Genomic DNA, 10,947 nt, shown 5'->3' with positions numbered 1-10,947 from the left:
TAATCCAATCTAATTTGAGCTTATATGGATTAGATTTGTATTGATATTTTTTCAATGCGAAACCAAAAATCCAAACTGAAATTTTTATATCAATCCAAGCTGCCCAAATACCTACCCATATTTATCACTAGACAAGTCGACTTATTGTTCCTTTTGTTTATTTAAATAAAGCATGAGAAAATGCATTGCAATTCAAAAATAAAGCAGTTAAACAAAGTAGAAAAAATATATTAGTGCTTATGGATACCACTAGAGGTGATTAATTATGATGCGCTTTCATTTTCACATCACGACATGTTATTTCCTATCCAAAAGTATATCAATTTTTTTTTTGGTTAATTTAATTATATTTTTTCATTTCCTAATCTCCCCCCTTTTTTCTACTTATGCACGGATTGTTAAATTAATCAAACTAATAGTTTGTTTTTGTTATTTTTAATATTTTTCTTTTTTAAGAAAACCTTAGATATATATTAACATGACTATGCTACACTAACAGGTCTTGTGTCATTCAATTTCAATTAACCTAACCCCCTTATATTACAAAACACAACATTTGAATATAAATACACTTGAAGATGAGAAATTTTGAATAATGTTGTACACTACATATTACACAAAGTCAAGCCATGAAAGTGAAAAACATAAGGGGTGTGTTTGGTATAACGGAAAATATTTTTCGTGGAAAATGTTTTCCGAGAAAATATTTTTTTGGAAAAAAAATAGTAATCTATTCATTTTCCTGTGTTTGGTACGCAAATTAAGGAAAATAACTTCTCAAGAGTATTCATAAATAATTTAGATACAATAAACATGAGTCATAAACTTCGAACCAACAACTTTTCAAACCCACAAATTTCATAAACTTCTGAACCGCTAAACTTTCGAAACCGCGAAATTTCGAACCCGTAAACTTTATAATTTCTAAACCCGTAAACTTCCAAACACATAAACCTCTGAACTCATAACTTTGGAACTTATAAAATTTCGAACCTGTAAACCGAAAGATGAAAAAACTAAAACTGAAAATATATAAAAAAAAATATTTTTTTTCTCGGGGGAGGGGGCAGGGGCGCCGGGGGAGGAGGGTGCAGAAAAATAAAAAAATAGAAATTTAAAATTACAAAAAAAAAAAAAGTAAAAAAAGAAAAAACTTTTTTTTGTGCGGGGTGGAGAGGGAGGGGGTGGGTGGTGCAGGGAAAAAATAGAAATTTGAAAATTACCAAAAAAAAGTAAAACATTTTTTTTTGTGCGGGGTGGGAGTGCAGAATTTTTTTTTTTTTTGCGGGGTGTAGGGTGGATGGTGACCAAGCCGCCGTCTATAGGCGAAGGAAAAAAAAAACTGAAATTTGAAACAAAAAAAAAGCCTTTTTGGATAGAGGGGGTGGGGTTAGGTGGGTGGGTGAGTGTGGAGAAGGTTGAGAAAGAGTTTTGGAATATGTTTTCTCTTCTTTTGATAAGAAAAATATTTTCCTCCATTGGAGTAAAATGAGTTCATAAGAAAAATGTTTTCCAAAACATTTAAGCCAACCAAACATGAAAAAATTGAAAATCCTTCGTACGAAACACACCCAAGATTTGCTAGATATTACACATATTCATTTTAAACTAGGCATATCACAAAATGTAAGAGTGCAAGAATTAACACCATAATGTTATTATTGACCCCCGGAAAGGTTATCAAATTGAATGTCATAAACATATACAGAACATTGGCATTATTCTTAGGTACAAAAAAAATGATAATTACAAATACACAAAATTCTCTTTAGAGCAAATTGGAAAGTCCAAAATATGTGAGAAAGAAAAATTATTGCTAATGGAAAAAAGAAAATAAAATGAAGTCTGAATTTCTATCAGTTTTGTGTGGTATTTATTTACTCTTGAGGCAATCAAACTTATGTACACAAATGTATAGATAACTGAATGTATAGCTTATGAGAATGTCATTATGTGTATGTGGATGTTCTTCCTTTTTCTTGACTTTGAAATGGATCAACCCAACATTGATCTCCCTTGGTAGCTTTACGCCACCTATCTCGAAAAATCTTCATTTCGATATATGATTGTCTTCTGACCTGCATAATGTCATTAAACACAATGAACATGAGAAGAAGGATTCTGCAGCAAAAAGCTGCTACAAATGCACAAGATTTCGTTGTCCAAACTAAGGGGAGCCTTGAAGCAACGGTAAAGTTGTCTCTGTGTGACTATAGGTAAAGGGTCGAGTTGTGGAAGCAACCATTATGCTTTCATTAGGGTAGGTTGTCTGCATCACACCCCTTGGGGTGCGGCCCTTCCCCGGACTTGCATAAATGCGGGATGCTTTTTGTGCACTGGGCCGCCCCCTTTTTTTTTTGTGCACAACGGCAACTTAATAACAAATGAACTACTGGTGCTTCTGGTTAGTGTTGAAGGAAAATGTTGAAACAGCTATGCGTATCGCGTTAGTATGGACATCACAAAAGAAATGCTTTATGAAGTAGAATTTGAACTTACCAAAGACCTATTATCAAATTTCTCAAAAGATGGAGTGGCCTGCAATTCCAAAAGAAATATTACATTCATAAGAAATACCAAAGGCAGAATATTTATGTGAATAAGTAGGTAAGATATGCGGATCATACCAATGCATCAGAATCAGTTAAGTTCTTCCCTTGAAGTGAATGATCTAATTCTTTGTTTACCTACACAAATTAGAAACTGAAGTGTTACACAAGCCAAACACTTATCATCATATTGCCCTATAGTGTTAAAATTTCATCAAAAATTGTGCGGAGAGGATCAATAATCAATGAAGGGAAGAACTACTTGCCATTTCTACATCTGAATTACCACCCAAAGAAGGGACAGCCAAATGAGTTATGTACTCTGCATCAACCACACCAACTTTCCTGGTACGATCACCCTGGGAACTAATAACACATATTACTATCATGCCAAAAGAGACGTGAAACAGGACAAAAGTAATTTAAAACTTCTAATTAGGATTTGCCTGCGCACAGTAGCCGAGCTTCATATCCAAGCCCCATGCATGGATCAGGTCATTCTGCAGAGAAAGAACAAGTAGTTTAAGCCGAGCAAAAAGAGGAGCTGCAAGTTTATCAGTTACACATTACTAGTATATCATCACTGAGCAGGTCTTTGTGAGGATTAAAAAGGTAACGTGATATGCTATAAACATAAGGAGCAATTAGATAATCATGTTCTTTAGTGTACACTTTTTTTAACCACATACACAATCATGAAGGAGATAACTGTAAAAAGCAAAAGAAATGGGAAATAACCACAAAAAAAGAAAGATAAAAGAGTGGTTTGCAGTTCCCGTCAAGCTAATTAGTAAAAAATTTGGGACAATTGTATTCGTCAATTCACGAGTCAGCTGATTAGCTTGTTAACCATTGGATATAATAAAAGCTCCGGTACCTGAACCATATACCAAGCACAACGCCAGGCAGCTTTTGAGAATACAGGAGCCATCATTTCTACCCACCTGCACAACAGATTTAATATAAATGAAAAGACAATGTTGTTTTTATTTCTAACCATAATAAGACATCTGAGCTATAAAGAAAAGGAGTTTCAAAGCAGATAGACTTAGTTCGGAGAAACTTGTTATCACTTATCAGATAATATTAAATTGAGAAGAAAACAAAATTGCAGTTGTTTACCCCACGCAAGGAGGTGCTGTGCTGTTGTTATCACACCTTTGACCACTTTTATTTAATCTGTAGAACCTCCTATCAAAGCGAAGAAATTACCAATCAGCTTTCTGAACAAGACAATGTACATGCGAAAGCAAATAGACAAAAATAATATCAGGAATTTAACTTTTTCCCAAATGCTAGAGCCTAGAGCGAAGAGATGTCCCTACTGTAAAGCCGGGTTGCAGGAAAACACACTACATAGCGAATATAGGTTTAACAGTATTTTTTTGATTTTCTAACTGGAAAGGAACTTCCAGTTTCAGTCTCAGTATCTCAAACTCAAACGGGGTTAATCCTTTGGTCTGTGAGCTTGTTTCATGAGTATAGAGAATGGGGATGCTTCAGCTACGAGTAGTTATTCAACTTATATATGATTAATTTACTGTCCCATTAAGTGAACAATAAAAAATGTGTGTCTAACCTGTGCACCTTGGATCTCCCTCTGCGTACAGTAATATGATGATGTACCTCTGATTTACTAGCATCAAGTGCTGGCTGTGATATCTCCAGCCCTTCTCCTCTAACAATAGATATGTACCTGAATAAAGCATTCGCGGTGAGAATTTTATTTTGTTACAAACTAACCTAATCCTTGTAGGTTATTTCTTGCATGTAACATTACATCACAAAACTTTTTCTTTGAATCTTCTCAATCATCAATCATTGTTAACTTTTTAGTATGAAAACATAAGCTCAGTAATCAAACTGTTGTCACTTAAGCACCCAACAGTTTCTCTACTCTGAATTCCGCAACGATATAGAAGACAGCATTGTAAGACAGACTTACTTTTCCGGATGAAAGTTTTCAACTCCAAGGTCCTCATCCCACAAGAAAATGTAGTCGTACTCAGAAACTATATCTGGGTGTAGAAACCTCTTCGCAAACCACCTATTTGCAGAGTTAAATGAGTGAAAAACTGCAGGCAACTCCAGTAATCAATAACAAAGTTGATTAGAACGAACTTTACCATTTTGTTTGGTTCATAGCAGAGACATGTAAGACACGACTACTCCAATCCAAATCATTCCACTCATCCACCACTCCATCATAGTGAAAAAGCATCACAACAAAGTCATGTTCAAGAAACTGCAACAAGTTACATGTGCAATTTAAGAAGCAGATATTAAGATGACATTCAAAAGCTAAACAGGAAGCAAAAGATTAAGAATCATAACCTTCTTAACAATTTCGTTCACCATCTCTTTTTGCTTTATTCCAACTGCAATCCCCAACAAGTTAACTGAATGTGGAGACTTCTTCTGAATATGAAAGTAATGCATCATAACAATACACAGAAGCATTGAAAAATACCAGAAAGTAGCAAGTAAAATAATTCAGCTTGTGGACAAGGGAACTGATACGGTAAAAATTCATGAAAATTTAAAGGTCTAGAAGTTTTGCCATATTTCTTGACAACCACTCTTTGGTTTGCAGACCAAAATTATACACAGGATATAGCACCATACACACATATGTAGGTACATATACTCACGCATACACACATTAAAAAAAATATCGTGTGTCTGAGTGATCACATTGACGAACATATTCCTTCTGGCCATCCACTTTACCACCTAAGGATAATTGTGCCCGGCCTTCATGACCTTCCTTGACCATCATAGTCAAGACTGAAAGCTTTCCATGAAAATTCATCAAAAAGAAAACCTAAGGCTTTCCAAACACATCAACCGATGAAATCCAAGTATTTAAAAAAGCACACAAAAGGATGGAGTATACATGGACGATCCATGAAATCATAATCATTCCCATGCAAGGAACCAAAGATTATAGATAATCAACGTAAATGCCAAAAAACTCGTGGATAATCATAGACGGAAATAATTAGTTACCTCAACATCTCCCCACAATGGTCGCATTTCCAGGTTCGAAGTTTTAGAAACAATTCCTTCTGGGAGTGCCTCACTCCCTAGCGGCCTGCATTTTTTCTGTGAGTAATAAAATGAGAACCTTCAAAGAAGCCAAAGATCAAAAACCAAATTAAATAATAGTAGATGCTCCTCAAACCTGGCATTTATTATTTTGCATATTCTCTGTCACGCGACTCTCTTCTTTTTCCTGTCTCGGTGGTACCTAATTAATGAAATTCAGAGGTTAATTCACGGTGAATCCTGCAACTGTAGGACTATATATCCCAAATCAATCGAAGTTAGACTAGTCTCGACCAAATTACTTATGTTCCTCCAGATACGTCAATTAAACTTGAAATCTTCCATCTCAAAGGTGAAGTCCTAAAGAGAACTAGACATTTTGCTGCATAAAAGAGAAATCTCTAACTAAGTTGTGCCTCTTAAGCTTTGTTCTAATATATTTAACCCTTTCCAGAAACTAAATTAAAGGGGCATGACCCATTAATATAAATCCAAAAGCAAGTAAAATAGACTTTCCATATTTTCGTCGAAGGAACTCAGGAAGAGCAAAGAGAAAGACTTTCACAACACCCTCTCTTCAAATACTCAGGAGTAGCAAACCACTAGAAGAACATTATGAAGTCTAATGCAAGTAATAACAAAGTCCTACAATCAAACAGATAGTTCATATGGTAACATAAAAGAAGAAAAAACTGAAGCTATAGAACACAGAAAAGCTAAAACCCAGTCTATACAATGTTAGAAAGGGAGGACATGAAGGAGAAAAAAGCAGTAAGCCTCACTTTCAATTTTAAGAGTTTCTCACTTCCTAGTTGCAGTCTTTCAGTATAGTTTAGAAACTCTTGTATAGAAAAGTAACAAATTGAAGGGGAAAAGACTATGGCCAATTCAGGATTTAGGAAGTTGGACACTTAGAGAAAGCAATATCGAAAGCTAGCCCATACACCTTTCTGGACAATTTGGAATGAAAGGAATAGATATTTCAAGGAAACTAGAAGAGCTCGACAAACTTGAAGAAATGTTTTGCTTCATTTATACTTTCAGTGCAAGGAAAGAACAAGGTTTTGCATAGATTGTTGCATCGCCGTGATGGGCAAGAATGCCTATACCCTACCATGGTGATTTAATGAAATCAATCTTGGAAAAAAAAACTCAGACTAAAACCAAGGGTTCTCAATGATGTAGATTTTGGTGAGTCTAGCCAGAAATAGGAAGAGTCGAATTCAGAAAAGCTAACAACACATCAGCAAAAAGCCGTCTTTTGAAGAAACAAACCTCGCATTTTCTGCATTGTCCATTCTGCTGTGCATGGTTCACTGTCAAACCTGAAAATGCCTACAAAAATTAAAATTAGTAGTTAAAGCATTTAGCACCAAGTACCTTTTTTCTGTGATATTAAACAAAAAGCTGAAACATTACACCAAAATATAATGAATGCCAGTTTGTTATAAAAGGAGCAACATAACTGCTTTATCTACAAACCTAAATGTCCCTAACTAAAATTCCGAAATGCATCTGACCAGAAAAATATATGATAGTCAATCCGTTGAAGATAACGAAATTTTGATGTCAGTTCACTTGATTTTGCAGGATGAGTGCAAGTGATACCAAATTTAACACTTCAATAAACCAAATCATTCAAGTAGGCAAGGAAAAAAATTTCTAGAAGGCGATCTGGTATCAGGTAAATTATACACGAATTAAAACGGATAATAGTGAAACCACTCAAACTGAATGTAATAAAAAAATTGTACCCTGAAATCCTTAGCCATCAAAGCACTTCCGGTGAAGTAGACACCAAAAATTAAAGCAACGGTCATGAGGAGGCTGCAGATACATGATCTACTTTTAGGATCAGGCACAGAAACCTGAAACAATGGAATGAGCACAAGATACCTCGTTAAATAGGAAAACGAATTTCATAATCTGAAATGTTTAGCAATGACAATGAAGTATTAGTTTTCTCCCCATCCAAACTACATATCCACTTTCGTGAACTGAAAACTCTCAAGTACTGTTGTGTAATGAATAAAGTTATATGCTGCCCAGTTTTTCCTATTAACTTTAAACAGACAAATTTTAAGTTTACCTTTCATAAAAACGAAAAAAAAAAAAGCTTTAAACAGACAAAATTTTAAACTCTCATATTTGTAGTCATACAAAGTCAACCATGGACATTAAAACCAGGATAGAGAGAGTATCTTGATGAATTTTTAACTCATATTTCTATTTTGTTTAACATAGTAGAATGAGTCTCCAGGATGACTTGGTGAAGTATCGCATCTTAGGTTAACGCCAGTTTAGTAGAACACCGTAGAGGTTTTACCAAAAAAGTCTTACGAAGTGTACATTAATTTACCGCACACAAACTGGAGCTTCAAGAACTTAGATCTTGTGAGAGACAGAAATTGCTCAAGCAAATTGAAGTGGTTTTGAAGAGGCAGTAGATTGTATATCTGATTATCCAATTGGTTTTGACCCCCAAGCTTATGCTTTTGGCTATTGCAAGCTTAGAGAATGTTCATTCAAATAACAGAATCAGAGGGAGTACACCCTAACCTTTCCTAGAAAACTATTACTAGTACTGATTATCTAACAAAGTTCAAGTTATGTTTCATAATCCTAATGTCATTATCCATTATCTAGTTTAATTAAGTCCAAGGACCAAAATAAAAGAATTAAACTCTTAAAAAGTTTTAATAAAAACCTAACGAAAATAATTGAGTTCTCAAAGCTAGAATTCACAACACAATGTGATCCACTAGGAGACAATCTAGTTTTCCAGATGCTCAAATTCACTTTTGCTTCTTCAGTACAAAGTGAAAGAAATAGAAGCGGGACCATAACAAGAACTGCCTATTCCTCCCTGTACTTACAAACATGTAAAATGGACACAAATTCGGGTAGAAAGCGACACTATTGACCCTTCTTCTTATCATATCAATATATAATTCTAAGTTGCCCAATTCAATGCTTCTCATTTTCCTTCAAAATCCCCATAATTTTGAAAAAAACAAAAAAATTCTGGAACACTTAAATAAACCATGTACTTCCACAATAAGGACCTTCAATTTCCCAATAACTTGAAACAAACAGAGGAAAACAATACTTCAAAAACTTTTTTTTATAAAAATGACATTTTTACTGTTGTTTACTCTTCCCTTGCTTTTCACCAACCCCAGAAACAGCATTAACCATGTCAAGTTGTCAACCAACAAAACAAAAGTACTGTAACTACTTATGCATAAAAAGACACAAACAACCTCAAAATGATTAATAAAGGATAAGTTTGAACTTGAAACTGTAACAGTATGCAACTTGAAAGTCCCCAACCCCTTCTCACCACCCACCCACTAATCCAAAACAACTCCAGTAAAGAAGAAAAGAGGCTACTTACAGTGTTCAAAGACTTCATCTTTGCATTAATGAAGCTCCAAAACAAGTCCACACAAGGGGTATTTGATACCAGATATGCTCAAACGAAGCAGAAGAAAGAAAGAAAGAAAGAAAGAAACGAAGGAAGGACAAAAAGATGGGCTTTTTAAATTTGGAGCTTTTCAATCAATAGAATGAAGAAAGTTCAATAGTCCTTATAGAAAAGCAACTGATCAAAATAGAACCCAAAGTCTATACAAAGAAGGAACAAAAAGGGTGGGTATTTTGCATATTCAGTCACTTTCAAAACTGCTCAAACGCTGTCCTTCCCTCTTCCCCCCACCTTCAAACCTTTAATTTCAAAAGAAAAAATAAAATCCCACCATTACCAATATGTATAGGTGTTGAGATAAAGAGAAGAAAGAGAGTGTTTTTTAATGAAGCAGAAGACAGAAGTACAAGAATTCGACTAAGGATATTATGTCCTTTTTAATAAAGAGAAAAAACAAATGATTCTTGAAATGTTTGAAGCCGAGTTACACGGTGGAATTGTATTGTCGTGCTTAGACGTGACCAACCTGTCTTCTCGCGAGTAGTAAAACCCATCTCTACTCGCTACAGATAATTGCCACGTAATCAGTGGAGCCCACTGGCGGTCGTGGAATAGTTATTGTCTTATGTTTGCTAATCCATTAGTTTAATTTAAGTAATCTCTTGCTTTAGAAAAAAACGTTAATGGTCTTGCTAAAATGAGAATTGAATTAATGGAATTTGTTAGAAGGAAAAGGATGGTAATGTTTTTTAATGTAGAGATATGACAGTTGGATAGAGTTAGTAATATTTCGAGGTACAAATTTAAGAAAAATGACATTGTATAGTCGTCTTCAAAATAATAGTCGAATATATATATATATTTCTTTTCTCCATGTTATATATAAGTAATGTAAAAAAATTCTATATTTTTTTCGACTATCAAATATATATAGTTTGCTAAAAGTGATATTTGCCCTACACCTTATTGTTCTTTGATGTTTATGGAATACTGTATTTGTTTGACATATAAGGAATAAGTGGAAATTAATATTTTTAATTGGATATTATTGGTTTGGTTTGACAAATTTTCACAATCTTGATTCTAATTCTAAGTAAGTCGCAGAACCCTAATATATAAAGGTTTTATTGATTTGATTGAAGATTACTAAAATGATTAGTTATTAAATAACACTGCAAAGAAAGGTATAGTGGTCTAGTGGAGCTAACGTGACTTTGAAAGGCTTCAATTATTGGATTAAATAGGAATAACATGGAAATAATTCTGGAATAAGGTGGCGTGATCTTCTTCTTCTTTGTTTCCTTAAGAAGGTCTTTCAATCTTAATAGGTGGCAATTTGTTGTAGTAATTGTTAATTTTGCTAGTGTATAAAGTCCACTTTCTTGAATTTCTCAATATTCTTCCACTTTAGGTCAGGTTATTAAATTTTCTAATTACCTACAAATTTACTTTCTATTTATTGATTGATTCATTTGTAGTTAGTGGATTGACATAACAAAAAAATTTAACGTGGTGAAAACTAAAAAAGTGGAACCAATCATAGTAGTTGACCCAAAATTCTTGAAATCCTAACATGGTTTTTCATCAACGATTGGATTTCATATTTAATATTTTAATTATCTCAATTTCTCCCATGTGAAAATGGATTTGTTAACAAAAATTCAAGCAAGGGTCAAATATTCCAAATGCAAAGAACATAATGTCCATGTGACATGAATGATTGCCTTCTGTTTACAAGGCACTATCTTTCCCATTTCCCGTAATTTATTTTTCTATAGCAATTTACAAATTTTCAGCAAGTGATAGTTATTGTAAAACTTACCAAAAAGAAGATATCTCCTTTTTAGAATTCAATATGTTATAGGTAATTGGCTTTTCGATCATTAGGAATTAATGGACTATTGAATAGTTGAGGTAGACTTT

At 34.0% G+C, this 10,947-nt stretch overlaps 1 protein-coding gene across 1 annotated transcript; it reads right to left on the bottom strand.

The window, feature by feature from the left end:
- Positions 1–1,680: 1,680 nt before the first annotated feature.
- LOC107806594 (uncharacterized) lies at positions 1,681–9,458 on the bottom strand. The gene is made up of 16 exons (XM_016630779.2): positions 8,995–9,458; positions 7,352–7,465; positions 6,873–6,932; positions 5,734–5,799; positions 5,559–5,654; positions 4,884–4,967; positions 4,676–4,794; positions 4,495–4,596; positions 4,129–4,245; positions 3,672–3,740; positions 3,427–3,493; positions 2,996–3,049; positions 2,816–2,908; positions 2,628–2,687; positions 2,500–2,538; positions 1,681–2,078 (listed from the first exon to the last, which is right to left on the bottom strand). Exons 1-16 carry the CDS (start codon positions 9,010–9,012, stop codon positions 1,950–1,952), a joined length of 1,287 nt encoding a protein of 428 aa, XP_016486265.1. The 5' UTR covers positions 9,013–9,458; the 3' UTR covers positions 1,681–1,949.
- Between the last annotated feature and the right edge of the window lie 1,489 nt (positions 9,459–10,947).

Source organism: Nicotiana tabacum, chromosome 19 (genome assembly GCF_000715075.1).
Source record: "Nicotiana tabacum cultivar K326 chromosome 19, ASM71507v2, whole genome shotgun sequence".
NCBI classification, from domain to species: domain Eukaryota; kingdom Viridiplantae; phylum Streptophyta; class Magnoliopsida; order Solanales; family Solanaceae; genus Nicotiana; species Nicotiana tabacum.
Note: the sequence above shows the minus strand (reverse complement) of the source record. Positions and strands in the feature narration are given on the sequence as shown.

Excerpts from the sequence above, each read along its gene's own strand:
- LOC107806594 (XM_016630779.2), bottom strand. Across the intron at positions 5,655-5,733 it reads TGCAAAATAATAAATGCCAG|AAAAAATGCAGGCCGCTAGG; the intron begins GTTTGAGGAGCA and ends TATTACTCACAG. Across the intron at positions 4,795-4,883 it reads TGAACGAAATTGTTAAGAAG|TTTCTTGAACATGACTTTGT; the intron begins GTTATGATTCTT and ends AACTTGTTGCAG.